The sequence below is a fragment of the Lagenorhynchus albirostris genome, chromosome 2 (genome assembly GCF_949774975.1).
Source record: "Lagenorhynchus albirostris chromosome 2, mLagAlb1.1, whole genome shotgun sequence".
Classification (NCBI taxonomy): Eukaryota; Metazoa; Chordata; class Mammalia; order Artiodactyla; family Delphinidae; genus Lagenorhynchus; species Lagenorhynchus albirostris.
Window position 1 is genome coordinate 80,871,010 of NC_083096.1, and position 25,085 is coordinate 80,896,094.

The 25,085-nt window shown below is 39.5% G+C and overlaps 1 protein-coding gene across 4 annotated transcripts in view; it reads left to right on the forward strand.

The window, feature by feature from the left end:
• The window catches only part of NOTCH2 (notch receptor 2), a 175,829-nt gene that overhangs the window by 61,102 nt on the left and 89,642 nt on the right, over nucleotides 1-25,085 (forward strand). For 3 of the 4 annotated variants that reach the window (XM_060139208.1, XM_060139210.1, XM_060139211.1), the window contains exon 3: nucleotides 22,195-22,454. In XM_060139208.1, coding sequence (XP_059995191.1) covers nucleotides 22,195-22,454 — 260 coding nt within the window. Of the gene's footprint in view, nucleotides 1-22,194; nucleotides 22,455-25,085 lie in introns of those variants that run through there. The other variant, XM_060139209.1, reaches the window with a different exon arrangement.

Here is a 25,085-nt window from a genome sequence, read left to right on the forward strand (position 1 = left end):
TGGCATGTCAGCACCATTAATTTCGTATAGTAATTCCTTTATCCCCTTTTTTCTTGTGACTAAGCAGGATGAGAAACATTTCTCTTTCTCGATCTGGAGTAATTAATTAAATCCTTCATTTAAAATTTGGCTATCTGTCTTTCATCAGGGCTAGAAAGATTGAATACAAAGGGGTTGAAGAAGTCAGAATGTGATAAAAATGTAATTATCTAAAAATTTCCAAGTGCTTTTTTTCTCTGTTAGGCTAGCATAAATGTGTGGGCGTGATGGGGGTTTTCATTAAGTCCTCTTCTCAGCATCCTGTTGCTAGGAATTTTGTAGGTAGAAATGAAGTTTAGTGTTTCTTCCACCCCATCATGTGAGAGAGAGTGTGTGTGTGTGTGTGTGTGTGTGTGTGTGTGTGTGTGTGTGTTTTGTGTTTTGTTTGTGTGTGTTTGTGTTATGTGAGTGTTTTGTTTTCATATTTGTCTTAGTTGTGTTTTATTTTACATCTCGATGTAAGGTAATTTACAATTTGTCTGGGGCTTCCCAAAGTTTTCTATATCCTATTTATCCATCATCAATAATCTTCACTAGCACTTCATCCTCTGTGTCCAAAAATATATTACTGACTCTTATACTGATGCCTTCAGCCTTCCCTTATTAATGCAGTTATCTTCTGTTTAAAATGTTCTTCTCCTAAACAGTCTCCTACTTGGACGTTTATGAAAAGGTCTTTATGAAAAGAAAGTGAAAGCAAAGACTAATAAAGGCATTATTTAAGTAACAGGTGGTATTACTCAGGAAACACATCCAAATGGAGCATTATATCCATTTCTTTTCTTCATATAAGTATGAGGAGAAGGTAGGTGTTAATAAGAAAAGAGCCTGATTAGACCTTATGTAGAATAGTAGCATTTAGGGCACTTGAGTCTGTATAGATTCAGTAAATTTCCTGCAGTTACTATATGTATAGTCCTTTATCCTGAACTCTGAAAGTAAGACTCTGAGGCACTTTAGGATCCTCACTCTTTGTCTCAGTCTGCACAGACCAGGTGGCTTAACCAAGAGACATTTATTTTCACAGTTCTGGAGGTTGGGAAGTCCAAGATCAAGGAGCTGGCTTACTTGGTTCCCTGTGAGGACCTGCTTCCTTCTTTGTAGATGGCCACCTTCTCACTATATCCTCACATGGTAGGGAAAGAAAGCTCTGGTCCCTGTCTCCTTTTAAGGGCACTAATCCCATCATGAGGACCCCACCCTCATGATTTAATCTACCTAATTATTTCCCAAAGGCCTCAGCTCCAAATGTCATCACATTGGGGATGTTGGTTTCAACGTAAGAATTTTGAGAGGGCACACTCAGTCCATAGCACTCTTCAAAGGAAAGTTTAATATTCATCAAACTGCTGTTTATTGAGCTGGCTACTATGATTGAGCACTGTGCTGGGTGTCGTGAACAGACATAAAGGCCAAGAGGAGGCCTGTGCTGTCTGACTTTCTTATTCACAAGTACCTGTACTGGGAGTGTCTGCTAATGAATGTTGTGTTTTTCCTGCGTAAGACATGGTGGCAGTCCTCTGATGTCTTGCCATCTTGTTGGGGAGATGAGGCATATATATGTGTGGGTGTGTATGTATATGTATATGTATATGTGTATACACACACACACACACACACACACACACACACACACACACACACACACACACACACACACACACACACACACACACTCTATAACTGCCCAATGGAGCAGCACAGGTGATAAGAACTATGGAGATTCAGACAAGGGGATGACTACTATGGGACAGAAGACTACAGTCAGGGGATTTTTTTGTGTTTCACTTAGAATCTGAGAATATTGACTGTGTCTTAGGAGATGGATAGGTGGAAGGCCGGAAGTAGAGAGACTGAGGGGACTAGAGAGCTATTATTAACTGGAATAATTGTTACCAATATCTTCATCATTTTTTTCCTTAATGACATAGTTTTAAAACTTTTCTACATCTTGGGTGTTCCCCTCTGTCTATACTTCAGTTTGTGTGAGGTTTTACTAAACTGGTATGTGGATTGATCTGTTTCACAGTGATAGCTGATTAAAAAAATCATTCCTTTAGCACATTCTGGCTTGAATGCTTGAAGATAGACTGTCTAGAGTTAGGGGTGAGTGGGGAGACTGGGGACAAGAAGAGAGGGCAGCTGGGAGCAGTCATCTGTCCTCCCCTCCCTTTTTTGGCCTTGACTGTTGAGTCTTGTGCTGCTTCCAGAGCAGAGTGACCAGGTAGGCTTGTGGACACCATTTGCAGGGAAACTCAGAATTCAAGAATCTCTGAGGCAGCAGAAACAATGGGTTGGGATAGGAGGAGTGATGGAAAAACAGAGACACCAGGAACAGGATCGGTCTTCATATAAGGCATAGCGCATTCTCGTAGCTGAGAATTTAGGTGTTCCCACCTCAGATCTCTTCTGTCCAGCATATCATTGGCCTGATCCAGTTCAGTTCAGGCATCCAGAGTAAGCAAGCATCTGTTCGCCACATCTCTGGTTACCCCAAATTAGCTCATGTCCTTTACTGCTTGTTTCCTCTGATTATATAGTACATATCCAAACCCTCAATTATCCAGAATAAACCAGGGATGCCTATTCTATGTGGAAAACATTTGACAGTGGTTATGATTTTTTACTTTGACCATGGTAGTGCCTTGGCCATTTAACCACCTGTCCCTTTAAAGTTTTGAAATGCTGGGGTTCTTATTGTGTAAGCCAGAGACATCTCCTTGGGTAGTTATTTTACTGGGTAACTTGCCCCTTCTGAAACCTCACTCAGCCTGAAAAGTACCTCAGGAGCCTCTTTGACTTTAATTTTTCTGTCTTAGTCCCATTTGTATATAATATTTGTGGTGTCTGATTTTCTGTCTCATGTTAAAATTCATGGCCTTGAATTTCTGGGTCACTCTTAAAAAAGTGGACAGAGCTTGATTACTAATGAAAAGTTGACTCATTTCCTTCCAGGCAAAGGTTGACACTGACAGTCAGAGTTTATAATTAGTCTTCAGAGAAGCATACTCTCTACTTATGGCATATTACCCATTCTTTCCTAAATTTTATAAGAATTAATGAGAGCATCTTGAGCTGGGGAAATGAGTAAGACAGGTACTCACGCTGTGTTGAGAGGATATATAAAAATTGTATCTGGAAAAAGGTCCTACATGAATTTAATTAAGTGATTGATTCCCTGCAAGTTTAAATTTGGTGCATCTCTTCCCAGACACACACATCAGTCATTTTTAGTCTTGTGAAATTTTTCAGTAGATCAGATTCCATAAAGGGACTGCAATGTCTACCACCATTCTCTGCTGAAGAAAACAGGCTCTCATGTTGGCCAGATGTCTTGGGGAAGACGGTAAGGACTTTCCCTTTTAGGCTCAGGGTTCCTCGTTATTCTCCATATCTTGTTTAAATACATCACTCTTTCTCTTTTGCTTATTCTTTGCTTCCTTATGCTTCCTGTGAGGGATTAGCTGAAAGTGTGAGTTGTACAACAGTTCATTTACACAAGTATGTATTGAACTCTCTGTGTACTTAGAAGGTTGATAGTTGGGCAGTGTGAAGGATATAAAAGAAGAAACACAGGCACAATTCTTTCCCCAGGGAGCCCCTGCTTGGAGTGGGTTGATGGTTGAGACATACTCAACCACTGACCCCAAGCATTACCGTCAGCAAGCATCATTACATTCTCGGGCAGTATTGCTGAGGGAATTCAACAGCCAAAATTGTAGAGTCATCACACTTAGGAGGTGGAAGGGATTTTGTCGAGCACCTTTCCCACTGATCTTGTTTTATATGTGAGGAACCCAAGGCTTAATATAGCCAAGTGACCTATCCTGTATTACATAAGTGATTAGAATGTAGAGTGGGACTAAAAGCTGTTTCTCAGTCCCCATTAGGTGACCTAAAGATTCAGTGCTATTTCTTTTCATTTTTGGTACCAACCCTCAAGGAACAGGGTGAATATATAGGGAGAAGGGGAGGAGAGAAGGAGAGAGAAAAGCAGAATTAAAAACAAACAATTTAGGGCTTTTATGAGGCAGTTTGAAAGACCAAGAATTTTAACTCTAGCTGTACATTTTATTTTTTAACATTCCATGAAACAAAAACAATGTGGAAATTCTTTTGCATTCCTTCTAAAGGAGGTCTTTAATCCTCCTAAAGGATATTAGTATCCAAGAGGGCTGTAGAACATACCTAACGGAATCGTACAATTTTAGAGTTGAAGGGAATATTAGAGATTATTTGGCCTAGCATCTTGTTTTAATACATGAGGAGGCTGAGGCTCAGAGAAGTAAAGTGGCCAATTCAAGGTTCACATCTGGTGGAAGAGCCAGGGCTGATCTAGAGGAAAGGTCTGTGGGGAACCACTCAATCAAAAGCTCTGAGAACATGCTAAAGTCTTGGGTGAGAGTTTTTGTAAAACAATATACTAGTTATATTTTTATTCTTTTTTTAAAAATAAATTTATTTACTTATTTGTTTATTTATGGCTGCGTTGGGTCTTTGTTGCTGCACGCGGGCTTCTCATGGCAGTGGCTTCTCTTGTTGCGGAGCATGGGCTTCAGGCGCGCAGGCTTGGCTCCGTAGTTGTGGCTCGCGGGCTCTAGCGTGCAGGCTCAGTAGTTGTGGCACCTGGGCTTAGTTATTCCGTGGCACATGGGATCTTCCCAGACCAGGGCTCAAACCTGTGTCCCCTGCATTGGCAGGCAGATTCCCAACCACTGTACCACCAGAGAAGCCCAATATATTTTTATTCTTATTCAGATAAAAAACAAACTCATAACTACATATCTATCTATCTATCCATCCATCCATCCATCCATCCATCCATCCATCCATCCATCCATCCTTAGGTATGCCGTAAGTACATCTCACTTACCAGTAGACATGGGTTTTTTAAGCAGAATGGTGTAGGAGAATGTAGCACATCAGGCATGGCTTTGCCTTGACTCAGTTTAGTAAGTGAAGTGCCTCTCAGGATGAATTTATCTTCACTTTTTATGAACTTGAGTGCATACTTTCAGGATTCTTGCTTGATATTCAGTTTCTTTGGTTTGGAAGGCCACAAATCATTGTAATATCTTAGATTTTTTTGGGCCATGGTCCCATCTTTTAAAGGAAGTAGCGGCCCATCGTTTAAAGGAAGTAGTGGTTTTTGTCTTGAGTCACCACATGAAGGTTAAACACCATAATGTTTTTCCTTGATGTTCGTTATTTTTATTATCTTTGCTTCTAATTATGCAGAGGTACAACAATTGACAATGATGATTCTTTGACCATTGGATTGCCTTTCTGAAATTAAACGCAGTTCATAACAAGTGCTCCTAAAGTGCCCTGACTTCTAGTAAACAAAAAAAGTTACCTAAATTGTAAGCACATGTTTTGAAGGTGTTTTTAGCCTATGTGTACTTTACTGCTGTCCTGGCCTTAGAGCAGGGATCAGCACACTTTTTTCTTAAAGTGCCAGATGGTAAAGGTTTTAAGCTTTGCTGGCTAAGAAGCAAATTGAGGATATAATGTAGGTACTTATATACCTCTTTAAAGCATAACCATTAAAAAAATGTAAAAGCCAGCTTTAGCTCCTGGACTGGAGGTATAAAAACAGGTGGCCCATGGATTTTGCCCAGGGCAATATTTGTTGACCTTTACCTTAGAGCATAATAACCACTTGAAATGCTTCATGTCCTTGGAGGGCATGCGGTATAGACTGGAAGAGCCATTTTTGGGCTAAGCTTTTTTTTTTTTTTTTTCTTAATATACAAAAGAAATTCTTAAAGCAGATGTTGCTGAAATTAGAACCAAGAATTATATCTGAATCTTCCTCTATCAGTTTGTGGTTGATGCCACTTTTCTAGTTGAGATGACCTATGCTGGAGGTCTGCACTAAAGCTGAGATCCTGTTAAATTAATGAGTGTTTTCAATAAAATGAATAAAAACATTACATTTTTTTCTTTGATGGTAACTGTTCCCTTCTTGTCATAAAAGTAATGAATGTTGTGAGATGTCATTAACTTCATCAAAGTTATCCTTTGGAAAAGTTTTTTGGGTGATTATTGTGATGGTGATGATTTTAATAATTATGTTTGTTCTCAAAAGCTTATAATCTAGAGGGAAACAGATAAACAAACCAAATCCAGTCCCAGCCGTGTAGTTGATGATAGAGCATGCTTCCAAGTATAGATGCCGGTAGGCTAAGACTTTCACGTGCGCTGCAAGCATTGTCCATGCAGTGAGGGTTTGAAGGTTTTGCTGTTTTTGTTATAAGAATGCAAGAGTACATAAAATAATGATAGCATTGTATTTTTAAAAGAAATAATCTGTATGGTATCTGCATGTATGTTAGATAAATTTTCTCGTTAGACCACTGTTTAGCTTTGCAAGATTTTCACTTTGACCCTACGGAGGCATAGAATTTGATTTCATACAGCAGATCAGGCATAGGTAAAGGAATTTCCAAAGCTGAGGAACACTTTTTTGAAGACATGTGAGTTTGAATATATACGAATATAGGCAACATTTGTAGGAAAATTTTCTGTTTAATTCAGCTAACATTTATGAGTGTTATGAGTGCCAGATACTAAGCTAAAAATTACCTTATTTGGATATGCAATATCATTGTTTCTCAACCTTTTTATCATTATCACCCCTTGCCCCAAAGGAGCCTTTTTAGAGTTTTTTCCTAATCTCTCCACCCCTGCCCCATGCAATTTTAATACCATAGATATATTGTATATCAGTTTATCTACTGTGGCCCTTTGGAAGTTCACAAACCATTGTAATATCTAAGATCTTTTTTTACCCTCAAGAACCATTTTTTTAACCCTTTGGGCCATTGTCCTATCTTTTATGGGAAGTAGTGGTTTTTGTCTTGAAATAGGGTTCAAGGCACTGTTATTTATTTTTCCCATGATGCCCACTATTTTTATTATCTCTGGTTCTAATTAAGGCCATTTAAATGGGATTTTGTAGTGTTTCAGGGCATTTTGAAATTGTATTTTCCAATTATTCATTGAATGGTTTTGCATACCTATATGTGTGATTATTACTTTTTCAAGAATGATGTATTCAGAATCTACAAAGAAATATTTTTTACCCTCTTAAAGTTTGGAGAAATGCAGGTTTTTCTCCAAGCCTACTCTCACATTCAGGTTTGGTTTGATATGATTTGAGTACAATTATTTTTGAACTAGGAATCCTTTCAGACCAAACCATAAGCTTTTGGAACTTTCTGTTTTCACATATTTTTTAGACTTCAGAATTTTACAGGTGGTCACCTACTCATGTTGGCGAACAGAAAGCAAGCACCCACACTCAATTTTTTTCTCTGAAATTTTGTTTGATTTTTACTGCTAAGTTTCTAAAAAGAGTGTAGCAGTTTATGTTACTGAGGCCACTTTGCAGGATGTTCTGTCACTCAGGATCCTGGTGCTTCATGTAGTCAGTGTTTTATCAAAGATTAATGAAAGTATAAAAGAAAATGCAGACTGTGTGTGTGTGTGTGTGTGTGTGTGTGTGTGTGTGTTCATATTTTGGGGGAATATGTGATTTAAAAAATCTACTCCATATAGATTTGGCTTGCCCACTTTAAATGATTTAGGGGTAAGTGAAGGTTAAGAAGTCCTCTATATATGAGGAATCTTAATTAGTATTGATAATCCTTTAGATAAATAGCTCAACCTAGTGGTTCCCAAACTTTGAGTATAATTAAAGTTTTTTGAAGGTGTAAAGACTCTGTGGACCCTTGCATTTTGCCTTTTGGCTTCTGTTAAGAATATAAGCACTGAATAGTTGAATGCCTTCTATATACCAGTTACTGTATTATGCACTGGGAGTATGGTGATGAATAATTCTTAGTCTGTTGGGCAGACAAATAATCATAATACAGGGTAATGAGTGATATATGTTAGGGTTATGGGAATATACAGCAGGGGGCATCAAGCCTGTTTCTCAAAAGAAATAAAATTTGAGCTGAAGCTTAAAGGAATTTTAGGGCTTAAGAAGAGGGAGGGGAAAAGTGTTTTGGGCTGAGTGAACAGCATGTACAGAGGTCTGGAGGCACACTGTAACATCTTCTAGGAGCTACAGAAGCTGAGCCTTGCGAGAGTGTGAGGCATAAAGGAGAGACGATCTTGAGTTGAAGCCACTTCATGGTCTCTTGTTTGAATACGATGCATAATGTCAAAATCTACTCAGAATTCAGTAACCCTTCATAATACCTCAAAATTTTAATAATTGTAACAGCATTTACAGTCCATTTAATATGGATAGGACATTATCTAGTAGTCTAGAGAGTGTTTTATAAGCGTTTACAGACTCCTTGCAGCAACTGTACAGTGCATAGTTTGGGAACAACTGGCTTAACTCATTCATTTTTGCCTATTACTGTGAAAGGTGCTTTTTGTAAACTTGTGTGTTTAGAGTATGTTTGCCATGTTTTAATCACAAATAGATATTTTCTCAGGGTCCAGTGCAGTGAAATATGGTAAGGTACTGATTGTGTGCTAGAAGACAGAGGAAAGACCATCTTCTGTTATAGCAGCAACAGAGCTCTTTCAGTGCTGTTTGTATGCCCTTGCCCAATCTTTCAAGTGATGATTGAAGAGGCTAGGCACTCAGTTCAGCTTTTGAGTTCTGATAAATGAGCCCAGACTATAAACTGGAAGATAAGGGTGTTTGCAAATTCTTACGTAAATAAAGCATGGTTTCCCATTGCAGTGATTAACCATGATTTCACAGTCTCTGATGAAGATGAACAATGCTATGAATTAAGTTTTAAAGCATATACCACAGCAGCTTCTGGTTGGTTTGGATTTATTAAAATCAGTGTGTGTTTATTGCTTTATTCAGATGGGTGGGGGGTGGTTGAAAAAGCTGAACACGTGGAAACCCAGCGAGGTGGAGTTTCAGAAGACAATTCCCAGCCTCACAACTCCCCATGAAATCCTTTTCCTGTGGGAAACTTTTAATTTGGAAGCGTTCAGCCTAATGTGGGAACCAAGATTAACATTTTCTGAACTACTTCTACAAGAAAAGCAGAAATGTTCTGTTCAGGAAGCTGAATTTACATAGTAGAAAAATGGGCTGTCCTGCAGTATTTGGTAGTCTTTGTTTATTAGTTGTGGTGAAAGAAAAAGGTGTGTGTGTGTTTGTGAGAGAGAGAGAGAGAGAGAGAGGGAAATTGATTGTATATTTGTCTTTGTTTCCTTTACATCAAACCAGCAAAGCCCTAGAAAATGTGTTTTACCACAAACAGCCCAGCACTGGGCCCTAACTCTATACATGAATACTTTTTTAAAAAAATTTTTTGAATTTTATTTTATTTTTTATACAGCAGGTTCTTATTAGTTATCTATTTTATACATATCAGTGTATACATGTCAATCCCAATCTCCCAATTCATCCCACCCCCACCCCCCTGCCGCTTTCCCCCTTGGTGTCCATACGTTTGTTCTCTACATCTGTGTCTCTATTTCTGCCCTGCAAACTGGTTCATCTGTACCATTTCATGATTGCTTTTTTTAGTTCTTTTTCTTTTTCCTTCTTGCTGAGTAAGCTATAGTATTTCCTTTTTTTTTTTCCTTTCTTTTTTTGTGGGGAGGGGAGGTGACAGTGGGAGTGGGAATGGCAAGAAGTTAGCTTCACAGAGTTCTTCCCTTTTCCCCTCTTTACCAGGAAGTTAACAAGAAGTCTTCATGTACTATTTTGTTTTGTTTTGTTCTTTTGTTGTTGTTTTTTTAAAAAACAAAGTCAGTAATTAGCATAACCCAGTTGGTTACCTTTATGCAGAGTTATAGAATTAAAAAGTTGACAGTCTGATGAGATGTCAAACTGGTGGTACTGAGAGGAGGGGGACGGTGAGGTTGGATTAGTAGGTTGGGCCTCTTGAATGCCAACCAAGAGTTTAGACTTGACTCTGTAGACTCTGGGGCATCTAGGAGTTTGTAAGCCAGAGCCTTGGGAATTAAGTGTTATATAGGAACTTTAACTGGTTACAGTTAGCCTTGGCTGTTAGCAATTATTTTTTATCTACTTTAATGGGGGCCTGGGGGAGGGGGCAGGAAACTAAGCTGGCATTATGGTCACAGGAAAGAACAGACTGATTTGGGGCCTTTTCAAACTGCAGACCTTTGTTACTGACCAATGCTTAATTTGGTTTCTTATTTTTTCCCTCTGCCCTTACCTCATTTCCCTTAACGACAGCTCCCCCTCTAGAGCTCAGCTAGGGCAGGCTGCCACTGTGGATTGGGGGGCCGAGAGGCCCAGAGCAAGAAGAAAGTGGGTTGAAAGCGGAGTTCTGTTTAAAGAATTTTCTGCTGGAAACCAGCCCAGAGGGAGTAAAGAGGAGCTTTAATGAGGAGCAGCTGCAGGGCCGACACAACCCACATGAGACATTTTTTTCCCCCCTCCATTCCACATTCTGTATAGTTTTTTGAAAATCATGATTTTGAAATAGCTGTTTCGTAAATCACGCCCCTTTTTTTCCTTCTTCTTGTATGTGGTGGGGTTTTGCGTTGTTGTTTTATTTTTTTAATGACCAAATCCTCGCTAAAAAAAGCTAAAGGCAGAGCTGCAGCGAAGCCCTGCATGCCATTTGGGCTCACCCTGCTGATACAGAACATTCGGTGGAGAAAACAAGGAGAGAGAACACTGGCTTTTATTTGGAAAAGGGGCTTATTTCCTGCTCAAACTACAGTCATCTTGGAGCTGACACAAGCTGCTGCAGTGTTTTAAGCTTTTCTCTAGACGAGTGGCTATTCACTTAGGAAACTTGAAAGAACAAATTTTTCTGTCCTGTATTACTAGGGAGACTGATCCTGAACTGCAGCCATTGCCAGATAGATTGGAATTGCTATTCAAATACCAGCTTCGTTGAAGTCTGTAAAGAGGCTACATGTAAACCAATCCAGGCTGCTGGTGACATGTGAGAGTTGGGGTCTGGTTTTCATCTGTTTTATTGAGGGGGGACTGTATGGGCATCCATTCAGTTGGAATGTTTTCTAGTTCCATTTGGAGGAATCCCTTGTTTTCCTCTCTCTTTTCTTTCCTCCATCCCTCGCCTTCACCTCATTCGCCATGTGTGTGTTTAAACAGTAACAATGAAAGAGTGGACCTCTTTGTGTCAGAAATGGCAGACTTTTTCTGAAAAAGGCATGAATATATCTGTATGGAGCTGATAAGTATTCAGATTAGTTTGTGAAATTATTTTACAGGGAAAAAGACCCCCAAAACTTTTCCTGTACTCACAGCCTCCTCTGTGAACTATATTCTTTCAGAGAATATAGTTCCAGAGAGAGGAAGAGATTAGGAGGAAGTCACTGAGAATACTACTTAAATAAGTGATAAATTCCCTGCTGAGAGGCGGGCATTCATATTGTTTTGGGAACAAAAGGCAGCTGTTAGAGTTTTTTGGTTATCTTTTAGAAATTTTTTATATACACCTTTAGTTCAAGATTTAGGCTATTTTCCAAAAATTGTACTCAATAGAACTTAATAGAAGTTCTAATAACCTAATAGAACTAAAGATTTATAAGGGAACTTGGATAATAAACTCAACTTGAGCCATCCCAAGAAAAGGGCTATTTAAGCTCCTGTTTTCAGTGGAGAGCCTTAATTCCCACTCAGACTAACAGGGTATATGGTGTACTTGTATTACAGTTGAACAGGGATTTGCAAAGTTGAAAGGTCTCCTGCTTTAGGAAACAGGGGCCCTTTATTTCTGGCTGTCTCACCCATTTCTCCCCTTTCTTCCCATGTTCATAATTCTGCTTAGCCTCCTGGGGTGTGAGAGATAATCTTACACCTCAGGATGATTCTTAAGGTGGCCTTGGCCTGTGTTCTACCAGGCAGAGCATAGTGTGAGGTTGGGAGGGGTTTTTGCAACACAGGTGTTCATGGTATTCAAGGCACCTGTGCCAAGGTCTGAAGCTATGCCCTTTCTCACAAAAAAAAATATCAAATAGGAGTTTGAGAGAGGCACAGGAAAGACCTAACTATGGCATAAATGAAGAAGAGCCACACTGTTAGAAATTATGTAGCATGTAACATAGAATGCAGCCACTGTTAGATCAGAGATGATCTGATCAGTGAGATGGTGAGATGGTGTGGAGAAAGCTTAATAATTGGACATAGGTTTTGAGCAGGTCTCTGAAGCAAGGATCGACGAAAGGAAAATTAATTAGAGACATTATCAGATGGGAAAATGTGATGATGAAAATGGAGATTAGAAAGAAGATATTTATATAGGGAAGAGTAGACACGAGTGTGGAAATAATCTGGAGTGCTTAAGTTATGGATCTCTGAGGAGTAAGACGGGTGGTAGGAGTGGGGCAGACAAGTAGGTCATAGATTCTAAGGATTTGAGGGGCTGGGCCCTAAAGCTAGTTTCTGAGCAGAAGAGTGACATGATCAAAATTATACTTGAGAAGGATCATTCTTTCAGTGAGCAATTTTCTGGCTACCCTTAATGGAGAGGTGTGGACAGGATGCTGGGGTAATTGAGATGATAGAGCTGACTGACTGGCTACCGGTCTTGGGGCAAGACTTCGTAGAATACTTTCAGTTAAGTGATAGTCTATGTTTTGATAAAGGATCTAGGTAAAGATAGAAATACAGTTGTAGATGATGCAAAACTCGGGGAAATTTCTATATTTGCAGACAAACTTGGGGCAGGTCAGTTAGCTTTGGTGTCCTTATCAGTGCAATAGGGGTTCAGACCAGTTGACTTCTGAGGTTTGGTGCAGTGCTGAAATTCTGTAATTATATGAATAAAGTGTAAAAGTTATCTCCATCAAGGAAACTTGGGGTAAAGATTCAACATGGTGAATTTAAAAGAAAGAAATTACAGGTCCAATTATTGGGTTCAAAAAACAAGTTGTACTAACATAGGATGGGAGGAATATGGCATAAAAATAGTTCATGTGAAAAAAAATATGGACTTTTTAACTGACTGGATTTTGTGACCTCTAAAAATGTGAACACCACTTTAGGCTGCAATATTAGAAACAACAGTGTCCAGATCACAGGAGGTGATGGTCCAGCTCTATGCCGTAGTGGTAAGAACATATGTATCAGGTGTTTTTTTTTCCATTTTGGGCCCTACCTTTTAAAGAGGTTTTTGATGAACTAGAATCATCTAGTTGGGGCTAGGCAGGATAGCCCAGTTTTGAAGTACGTGGGCTCTGGAGTCATACCTGGATTTGAATCCTGCTTCTGATATATTGTAGCTCTGAAATCTTAATCTTTCTAAGCTTCAAGGTCCTCGTATACAGAATGGAGATCATAATATAACATAACTGTTATAGGGAGTAATAAAAATAAAATGCTTAGCAAATAATACATAGTAAGTGCTTCAAAAATGTTGGTCACTGTTATTATTATTACTATTGTTATCTTAAGCATCAGAAAGCTACTAAAATGGTGAGGAAGTCTGGAATAGTCCAAAGCATTGAATCCTGGAAAAAAGAAAACAAAGAGTCAACATAGCTATCTTTAAATTCTTTTTTTTTAATATATAAAAATTTATTTTTTTATTTTTGGCTGCATTGGGTCTTTGTTGCTGTGCACGGGCTTTCTCTAGTTGCGGCGAGCGGGGGCTGCTCTTCGTTGTGGTGCGTGGGCTTCTCATTGTGGTGGCTTCTCTTGTTGCGGAGCACGGGCTCTAGGTGCTCGGGATTCAGTAGTTGTGGCACGTGGCCTCAGTAGTTGTGGCTCACGGCCTCTAGAGCACAGTCTCAGTAGTTGTGGCTCACGGGCTTTGTTGCTCCGTAGCATGTGGGATCTTCCCAGACCAGGGCTCGAACCCGTGTCCCCTGCATTGGCAGGCGGATTCTTAACCACTGTGCCACCAGGGAAGTCCAATCTTTAAATTCCTGAAGGGCCACGTGTAATAGAAGCGGAAGGCTTGTTCCGTTTTGTTCTAGAAGACAGGCATAGCCAGCAGGTGGAAATTATAGGGAGGCAGAATTATTTTTTTAAATAAGATATAACTCACATACTATTTAAAAATTTTTTAATTAAAAAATTTTTATTGAAGTATAGTTGACTTGCAATGTTGTGTTAGTTTCTGGTGTACAGCAAAGTGATTCAGTTTTTTATACACACACACACACACACACACACACATATATATACTTTTACATTATGGTTTATTACAGGATATTGAATATAGTTCCCTGTGCTACACAGTAGGACCTTACTGTTTATCTATTTTATATACAGTAGTTTGTATCTGTTAATCCTATACTCCTAATTTGTCCTTTGCCCATTCTCTTTCCCCTTTGATAACCGTAAGTTTGTTTTCTATGTCTGTGAGTCTGTTTCTGTTTTGTAAATAAGTTCATTTGTATCATATTTTAGATTCCACATATATGTGATATCATATGGTATTTGTCTTTCTCTTTCTGACTTACTTCACTTAGTAGGATAATCTCTAGGTCCTTCCATGTTGCTGCAAAATGGCATTATTTCATTCTTTTTTATGGCTGAGTAATAGTCCTGTGTGTGTGTGTGTGTGTGTGTGTGTGTGTGTGTATGGGTATATACATATATATCACATCTTCTTTATCCATTCATCTGTTGATGGGCATGGACAGGTTGCTTCCATGTCTTGGCTGTTGTAAACAGTGCTGCTGTGAACATTGGGGTGTATGTATCTTTTCAAATTAAAGAGTTTTGTCTAGATATTGATATATGCCCAGGAGTGGGATTGCTGTATCATATGGTAACTCTATTTTTAGTTTTTTTAGGGAACTTCCATACTGTTTTCCATAGTGGCTGCACCCATTTACATTCCTACCAACAGTAATTCACATACTATTAAATTCACCCTTTTGAAGTGTACAATTCAGTGGTTTTTAGTATATTCACAGTTAAGTGTAACCATCAGCATTATCTAATTTTCAAACATTTTCATTACCTTCCAAAGGAACTCTCTACTCCTTAGTAGTCCCTCTTCAGTTCCCCCTCTTCCCAGCCCCTGGCAACACTAATCTACTTTCTATCTGTATAGATTAGCCTATTCTTGACATTTCACAAAAATGAAATCACACAATATGTGGCCTTCTGTGTCTAGCCTCTTTCACTTAGCATGGTATTTTCAAGGTTCATCTGTGTCACAGCATGTATCAAATCTTCATTCCTTTTTATGGCAAATGATATTTCATTGTATGGATATACCACATGTTATTTATCCATTCATCAGCTATGGACATTTGGGTTGTTTCTACTTTTCGTTTTTATGAATAATACTGCTCTGAACATTCTTTACAGATTTTTGGTGGACTTATGTTTTATCCCTCTTGGTATATACATACCTAGGAAGGAAGGTAGAATTTGAAGACATCAGAAAGAAAGAGCTTCCTGACATGGAGATCCACCCACACTGAAGAGAGTTCTATTGTTAAAGCAGTGAGCCAGTAATTTTATTTTACTTAACAAATACATGGCATTTACTATGTGCTACCTACTGTTCTAAGTGCTTTACAATTATTTAAAACGCTACAAGGTAGGCACTGTTATTAAATTTATTTTACAACAAAGAGGCTTAGTAACTTGCTCAAGATCACTCATAGAGTACATAGGATTGAAATCCAGGTGATCTGGTTCTAGTATCTGTGCTTTTAATAATAGGAACAAAATAACTTCAAGTATTTATTAAATTCTATTTCTCAGACACTGTGCTTAACTACTTTTATTCAAGTAGAGGCTGTGGTCGTCTTTTAGGGATATTTTAGAAAGAATTATCTCTTTGGGTAGAAATTACCTTAGGGTATCTTTAATCCCAAGGTTCTGTTATTACAAGGATGGATGGAAGTGGGGAAAAAGACAGCAACAAGATGTCTGGCCTGAGGCTTTTAAGATGATCAGACTTTTTATCAGAAAGAGAACAGTGCGTGTGAATGATGAGTACTGTAGGAATTCAGTTAACAAGACATGAGAACATGTTCATAAGTTGTATATAATGTAAAAGGATTAACCGAAAATGACTTCTGAGATTGTAAATGGAAGCCTTAGGAAAATGGAGGCATTAAAGTTTCATGGAAATATAATCCTACTTTTGAAATGTTTAGTATCAAGTATTGGCAGGATATATTAGGGTAAGTAGATGACTTTTAGTGAACTGAACATATGGAACTGGAGCTGTATACATGAAGGTAGTTGCTTAAAACAAAATGAACAATAACAAAAATAACAAATGCCTAAGAGAGAAAAGAGTAGTCCAGCCCAGACTTAAGCCTCAAGTGGCCATAAATTGATGGGGAAGAAGGAGAAGAGGATTCAGCAATCTAGACTAAGAATTTACCAAGCTTTGAGACACAGAGGGAGTCGTAAAAGCCAAATGTAAAACAAGTGGGGTGATGGAGGCATGGTCAGCAGTACCTCCTATAAGAGGGAGAATTTCCTTATGAAGAAATCTCAGATGAGACCATTGAACTTGACAAGGGGAGAGTCATTGCTCTTAGGACAGAGTTTCTGGGCAATAAGTAGAATGAAAGTTTTACTGCAAAGGAACAAATAAAAAAATGGAAAAGAAAGGGAAAATAGCTGTAAAATTAGGCTACAGTTATAGAAGTTTATTTGTGAAGGAAGAATTTGGAAAGGGAAATGAGGCTTAGTGAAAAATGTAGGTTAAAAGAGACTTGTAGGGTTTCCCTGGTGGCGCAGCGGTTGAGAGTCCGCCTGCCGATGCAGGGGATACGGGTTCGTGCCTCGGTCCGGGAAGATCCCACATGCCACAGAGCGGCTGGGCCCGTGAGCCATGGCTGCTGAGCCTGTGTATCCGGAGCCTGTGCTCCGCAACGGGAGAGGCCACAACAGTGAGAGGCCCGCGTACTGCAAAAAAAAAAAAAAGAGACTTGTACATGTTTTAAGGTAAAGGAATAGGCTGATGTCTAGCCCTCTAGAACATTTTAAATAAGAAAGTCTTTATTATTATACCAACAATGGGTCTAGTTTCCCATAAAAATAAGACGTGTTTCTGTACATGGACTTCAGAAGAATAAATCAGTTGTACATCATATCTAAGTATTATCTCATTTAGAGTAAAACCCTAAATCCTTCTTTGCAGTGGCCTGAAGACCCCTCATGTTCTGCCTCCCAGTTATAGCTGTAATCTATTTTCTGCTACTTTTTTTTCTTAATCCCTTTGGTGGAGCCACAGAGGTCTCCTGGCTGTTCCTCAAACATGCCAGGACTGTTTCCTATTTAAGGGCCTTTGCGTTTGCTGTTCTCTCTGCCTTGAACATGCTTTCCCTAGATACCTGCATGGCTAGTCCCTCACCTCATTCACGTTCTGACTCAAATATGCCTTTCAGTGAGGCCTTTTCTGCTTTTCCTATTTGTAACTGAAATACCTCACTTATCCACCTCCATTATCCCCAGTTCATTCCCTTCCTGTGCCCCTTTCTTGTTTTATTGTTTTACATAGCACTTAATGTCACATAACAAATTATATATTTTACTTATTAATTTTTTTTTTTTTTTTTTTTTTTTGCGGTACACGGGCCTCTCACTGTTGTGGCCTCTCCCGTTGCGGAGCACAGGCTCCAGATGCCCAGACTCGGCGGCCACTGTGCACGGGCCCAGCCGCTCCGCGGCACGCGGGATGTTCCCGGACCGGGGCACGAACCCGTATCCCCTGCATCGGCAGGCGGACTCTCAACCACTGCGCCACCGGGGAAGCCCTACTTATTAATTTTGCTTTTTGTCTTCTCCTACTAGAATTTAAACTCCACGAGTTCAAGGATTTTCCTAGCATTAGAACAATGCCTGGCACTTAGTAAATGCTTGTTGCATGAATGAATGAGTGTAACATTCTTTGTGGAAACTGATATGAGAATGTTCTTCTTCATCATCAACATCATTATTAATAAGCATGTTGGATGCTATACATAGAATTAGGCTTCAGATATTCTGTCAGTCAGGAGTTGGCAAACTTTTTCTATAAAGCACCGGATAGTAAACACTTTTTTGAACCATATCGTTTCATCACAACTACTCAACCCTGTTACTGTAGTGCGAACGTAGCCATAGACAATCCCTCCATGCACGAGTATGGTTGCGTTCCAATAAGACTTTATGTATGGACCCTGAAATTTGAATTTTACATAATTTTCAAATGTCGTAAAATATTATTGTTTTTTTTTAAATTTTTTTCCCTCAACCATTTAAAAATGTAAGAACCGTTCTTAGCTCTCCAGCCGTAAAAAATAAGCAGTGGGTCAGAGTAGACCCACAAGCTGTAGTTACCACCTCTATTTTTACTGGTTTCTTAAACATACCTTAGTTGAAACTTATTTTTTCATACTGGTAGGAAGCAACAATGTAGATTAAACCTTAGTAATAGATAATTCAGGAATACGTTTGTTTGGCTTCAGAATCTTGCATATTGTTTTCATCTTTGTTTTCCTGGGAACCTTACGTTTTCATTACATGTTTATGAAGCTCATTTTTGAATGAGTTTGCATTCTCCGAGCAGATGCCATATGATAGTGTTGGGGAGGTGGTGGAAGCAAAGCTGGGCAAAGCCCACCCAGGTTTAAAAGTTTGCCATTATTTACAAGGCAAAGAATTCCCGTGTGGGAGAATCGAGAGGTGTTAGCCAGGCTTAATGCCCAGAGGACTGTCACTGTGAATGAGAATTGTGTCGCAATTTCTAACGTCATCCATAACAGATATCTTGAATAAGTTGCAAATGCTTTTAATAATATAGCTCAGGGTTAATTTTACCTATGCTACATTGGCAATTTTTGCTCCTTTACTTAAAAAATAATCAGCAAATAACCTATTCTGTTATAAAATCAAGCTGTGATTTGAATAAAGCATTATATTTTTCCTCAGTAAGTACAAAGAGAGAAAAAATGTTTTTCATCTGCAAAATTTTTACATATTTATAAAGTTTTTCACGTACTTGATTTTGTTCAATTCTTAAAACAGCTTCACGATGCAGGTAGCTTTATTAACTATTTAAAATGTGAGAGAGCTGATAGTGAAGTTAAGTATTGGATTGGTCAGAAAGTTCCTTCGGTTTTTTAAGTAAAAATAAAAGACACATTTTTTATTTTCACCGAAAACTTTATTGAAGAGCATATTCACCCTTTTGTTCCACTACCTTCTGTCATTTTTCAGGCAACTTCATAATTCCATCTTCCCAAAACTTTTTATCTTTTTGAGCAAAGAACTGTGCCAGGTGCCTTTTACAGTCTTCCAGGGAATTGAAATTTTTTCAATTAAGAGAATTTTGTAAAGACTGAAATAATTGGAAATCCAAAGGTGCAAAGTCTGGTGAACACAGTGGATGAATCAGAACTTCCCAGCCAAGCTGTAACAGTTTTTGCCTGGTCATCAAAGAAGCAGGCAGTGTTGTGTTATCCTGATGGAAGATTATGCATTTTCTGTTGACTAATTCGGGATGCTTTTTTCTCCACCCCCCCGGTACGCGGGCCTCTCACTATTGTGGCCTCTCTCATTGCGGAGCACAGGCTCCGGACGCGCAGGCTCAGCGGCCATGGCTCACGGGCCCAGCCGCAGCGCGGCATGTGGGATCTTCCTGGACCGGGGCAGGAACCTGCGTCCCCTGCATCGGCAGGCGGACTCTCAACCACTGCGCCACCAGGGAAGCCCCTCGGGATGCTTTTTGTTGAGTGCTGCTTTCAGTTGGTCTGATTGAGAGCAGTACTTGGAATTAATCATTTGGTTTTCTGGAAGGAGCTCATAATAGAGGACTTCCTTCCAATCCCACCATATACACAACATCACCTTCTTTGGATGAAGACCGGCCTTTGGTGTGGTTGGTGGTGGTTCCTTTCACTTGCCCCGTGATCTCTCCCATTCCACATTATTGTACAGTATCCACTTTTCATCGCCCATCACAATGTGTTTTAAAAATGGAATGTTTTCATTACGTTTAAGTAGAGAATCACATGTGGAAATACTGTCAAGAAGGTTTTTTTTCATTTAACTTACGTGGAACCCAAACATCAAAGCGATTCACATAACCAAGCTGGTGCAAATGATTTTCAGTGCTTGATTTGGATATTTTGAGTATGTTGGCTGTCTCCTGCGTGGTAGAACGTTGATTGTTCTCAATTAATGTCTCTATTTGATCACTATCAACTTCAACTAGTCTACCTGACCATGGGGCATCGTCTAGCGAGAAATCTCCAGCACGAAACTTTGCAAACCACTTTTGACATGTTCAATCAGTCACAGCACCTTCTCCATACACTGCACAAATCTTCTTTTTCTTTTGTGTTTCTGTTGTGTTTTTACCTTTCTTGAAATAATAAAGCATAATATGCCAAAAATGTTGCCTTTTTCTTCCATCTTCAGTATTAAAATGGCTACACAAAAATTCACCAATTTTGATAAGTTTTTTAAAAAATGTACACTGATATGACAGCTGTCACAATATAGTCTAACAAAATTGTTTTGAATGAAGTTAAAGACAACTAAGTGCTACTAGAGCCATCTTATGGAAAAAAACTGAATGAACCTTTTGGCCAACCCAATAACTTGTCCAAGGTCATAGCACCAGGACTCCAAATGGGCCTCCTCACCGTATGAGGTGCAGACTCCTCACTGGAAACTTCAGCCAGTCTTTGCTTTCGCTGCTGTGCCCTCTCCTCACTGCCTCTTATTCTCTAGCTTCATCTGTTCATGAGGATGCTCAGAGCTCCAGCTGCTCCTGGCTCTGCCACTCTTACTGTTCAGAGCTCTGGGAAAAGGTGAGGAGGCTGGGGTCAGTTACATCACTGCCACTGTAGCTACTTACCAGCTCTGTTTCCTCCTCCAGCCATTTTAGTTACTGTGTAATTCATCTGGGCATGTACTGTCTTAGTTCCCAAATATCTGGTTCTCCTTTTCTCAAAACTGTGACCTCTGAAGACCTCACCTGGTCAGCCAGTGGCTAATAAAACATCGTGGATATGGTTGGCAAAGACAAGAAGGAGTGAGACGGGACCCCAGTGCTTCAAGTCTGGGTGACTGGGAGGGTCAGAACATAGTGACTGAGCATCGGAAGATGTGCTAGGATTTAAACACATTGGTTTAAATGTGTTATCTTGAGGTAATGGTGGAACAGCCTTGCAGTTAGTTTTCTATCCTCCAAAAAGTTAAATGGAGAAAGAGGTTGAACCAGAATATCTGGGTTACAGCCAAATGGCAAGATGTATAGTTAGAATCAAAGACTTTGTGTTCCATTTAAGTGCTTCTTAGAGGTCCCATTTGAACAACCTCTTCATTATGAAAATGGAGACTTTCCATGCCTTTTTATGGTGTTTAGAGAAAACTGTCGTAAATATTACACACAATTTGGGATGGTTGTGTATCTTAGGAATCAATGGATGGCATATAAAAAGATTCCTCAACACAGTGTGTGGAAAATGTTATAGCATGTTATTCTTGAATTGTTTTCACTTTGGTGTTTGTATGGTACCTTAGATATTTTAAATGTTATTTTAATTATATTCTGTGCTTTTTTTTTTTGGTTAGGAAAGCTGCCTGCTACTAATATCTTAACGGATTTAAGTTTCTGAAAAGCCCCTTTGAACCCTTCCCCATTCCTGTACCTCCTTTTTCTTTATCACAGTCTCAACCCCTTGAACATAACCCAGAAGTCTAGGTATAGGCCAACTGATGTCTCAGTGGAAACAACAAAAGTAGAACTTATTATTTCTCAATGCTTGAGAGAGATTTTTATATTTTAAATTGGAGAGGATAAGAGGCTTAGTCCATACATTATCATGTGAATGTCTTAATTCTATCAATTGACTTAGTCAAAATGAGAAAGTTAATGAATTTAAAGACAAGTATCAACAATGCTGCACAAAAAGGCGCTGTTACAGCATACCAGCCTGCATCTACATGAAAAAAGCTATGGCTGTATTTTGCCCCTGAATAAGGGTCATGTTGACTGGCCATGGCAGACCATGCTGGGTCACCCACCTGATATTCTGTCACCTGCCAAAACTCAAAAAGACATGAGAGTATGCAGTTAAGTACTCTAAACACTTCTTCTCCCAAAGTGAGTCAGTTTTACAGTTGTACCTTTGGGTTTCTCCATTTACAGTCTTGTGTTTTCTTGAATGGACTGCGTTATCTTGTAAGTTTGGGGACTTATAAGAAGTCAGGAGTTTTCATGGACTCCTCTCTTTTCCATACAGATGCCCAGAGGGATTCTTGGGAGAATATTGTCAACATCGAGACCCCTGTGAGAAGAACCGCTGCCAGAATGGTGGGACGTGTGTGGCCCAGGCTATGTTGGGGAAAGCCACATGCCGATGTGCCCCGGGCTTCATAGGCGAGGACTGCCAGTACTCAACCACTCACCCCTGCTTTGGGTCTCACCCTTGCCTGAATGGAGGCAAGTGCCACGTGCTTAGCCGGGATACCTATGAGTGCACCTGCCAAGTCGGTTTTACAGGTAACAAATGGGACTCACGGCCATACTTTCCCATTCTCAGCAGGTACTTTTATTTAGCATCTTTTAGATAACTGTCATCTGGTTCTTTAGGGTCCCCCCAACTCTGGTACATGTTTAACATTATGGTAAGGACTGGAATGTTCCAATCAACTATCCTTCAGTTCCTTTTGAAAGGGGAGAAAGAGAAAGAAAAAGGGTCAGATACTCAGAAGTAGTTGACTGCCTGAAGAATATATATCAGGATTGGGGATCAGAATTACTTCCCTATCACCAGAAGAAAAGTTGTTCGTGTTACCGATAACTTATTCCTTGAAATCTCCTCTCCCCAGACATTTAGGGCATTGGCTTTTCGGGCTTTCTAAACTGATTGTTCCATTTGCTTCTACATTGCCTTATCCTTGTCCTCATGCATTTAATTTTTGTGTTCTTTGGAATTCTGTTTTGAGCCCCGTTTCGAGTCATAGCACAGCTTTCCCCAGGGAATCTCGCTATCTCCAGTTGCTTCAACTCTTGTCATCTTCATCCCTTGCTGATGCCTCTCGTGGTCATCCTTTTAGCTCCACCCCAACCCTGACATTCAGGCTCATATTTCTAACTATCCGTTGCATATTATCCTTAGAAACTCAACATGTTGATATCATAGTGGCACCAATGTACACTCCAAATACTCCAAACTAGAAACTCTCTCTCACTTCTCTGTACCCCACTTAGACTCAGTCACCCCGTCTAATCTCTGAGATACGTCTCACCTGTCTACTCCTCTCCATTTTCTCTTCTGCTCTGTGACCTCTAAAGACCTCTGTAGGTGAGGTCCAGGTCATCTCTCACCTGGACTCCTGCAGTTGCTTCTTACCTGGTTTCCTTGCCTTTACTTTCTCCCCCTCTTGTCCACCTGTCACATTACCATGGATCTTTAACATGAATGCAGATCTTCTCACAAACTCACCTGCTTACCACCCTAGTGACTTTTCATCGTCTGCAGAGTACAAACTCTTTTACATGGCTCGCGTAGCCCTTACACTCTAGGCCTTACATCTTCTTATAGCCTCAGTTCCTCATACGCATCTAGCTCTAGTGACGCCAGCGTTCTCATCATTTCCTGAAAATGTCATGCTTCCTGTTGCCTCCATGCTTTTGCACACCCCTTTGCCTGGAACGCCCTTTTCTACAGTTGGGGATTGCCCAATGTTATTGTAAACTCTTAGTGACCCTTTCATGATTCCTTTACACAGTTAGTCTCTATGTTCTGTTAGTTTATGTGTCACATTTTATTGTAATTAATTTTTACATGTCTCTCATCTGACTATATTGTGGGTTCTTCAAAGCTGGGTCTGAGCTTTATTCAGAATGAACCACACGTGTTTATGAAGGTAGACGAGAAAAGGAGAACTAGCCATCATTTTGTCCCCCACTATATCAACAATTCCGTAAATCTAATAAAAAATGAAAGACATATTCAGAAAACTAGACTGGACCATTTAGTTTGGAATACTTGTTCTACTGGTTTTTCATTAAAAGGTGTTGTTACGGGTAGAAGATATATAGGATGATCCGTTATCTCCATCATGACTATGACAGCATTGATACTGTGAGTCACTGAAGAGATTTGGTGGTTAAGAGAATAGTTTTTTCCTGATTGTCAGTTTCGAGTTGTTTGGCTCCACAAGGCAAAGGGAAGGCATATCTATTTAACACATTTTAATCCTGACTGGTGGAAATGACAGTAGTGCCTTCTTCAGAACTAAAATGTTACTCTGAAATAACCCTCAAATTAAAATGTGTTCCTTTGCCATTAAAACAAACTCTTCTTGGTGGTCTGCAGGGTTCTGATCATCCTTACACATCTGCCACTTTTGTCTGTCACTTTAGGAACTGCCACAGGTCAAGCTCAGCCTTTTGGTTTTGGGATAGCTCACTATACCACCTCGTCAGACCGTATGAGCTCACCTCACTCATAGATAAAGAAACAGAGGCAGGAAGTTAGTGCTTGTACAAAACATATATGGGAAACCAAGGTCAGAGACCTTCTTGTTTCAGTTGTAGGCAAATACTCTGATATACACGGTTGTCAAAAGTAACCATTTTTATCTGTTCTCCATTGTAGGTAAGTACCTCTCAGAAGAAAAAATAGGAAGAAAGATTGAGGTTCCTTCATTTTCTCTAGGCTTAGCACTGTGAGATATACATGCTGTACCCAGATTTTTATTGCACCCTTTCCCTTTGATTTGATATTCTTGATAGGCAGAGAGCGCTTCTGTGTGCTCAAATGTCACCTCTCTCTCCCTTTTAGAGAAGCTGTCATGACTGTTATTTGCTTTTCTCTGGGGTCAAAGATTTGGGTGTTTATCTAGACAACCAATTGGAGTACTAACAAATTCAGGGGGTTCTCATATCTTTAGTTTTGAAAAAAGCTTACACTAATGAAAACAAAAAACCACGTGAACACCAAATTTACTAGTAGCATGGGAGTATTTTTTTTCTCTCTTTCTACCTCAAAGAATCTGCTTTGATTCCTTTGAGTTATGCCTTGAGATTCAGTACTTTCTTCCTGCTTCTTTCTAGTACTTTCCTACCTGAGAGAGTCCACAAGATTTACCTTTCTAGACCTTTATTCTCATGACAGCTTCTAGT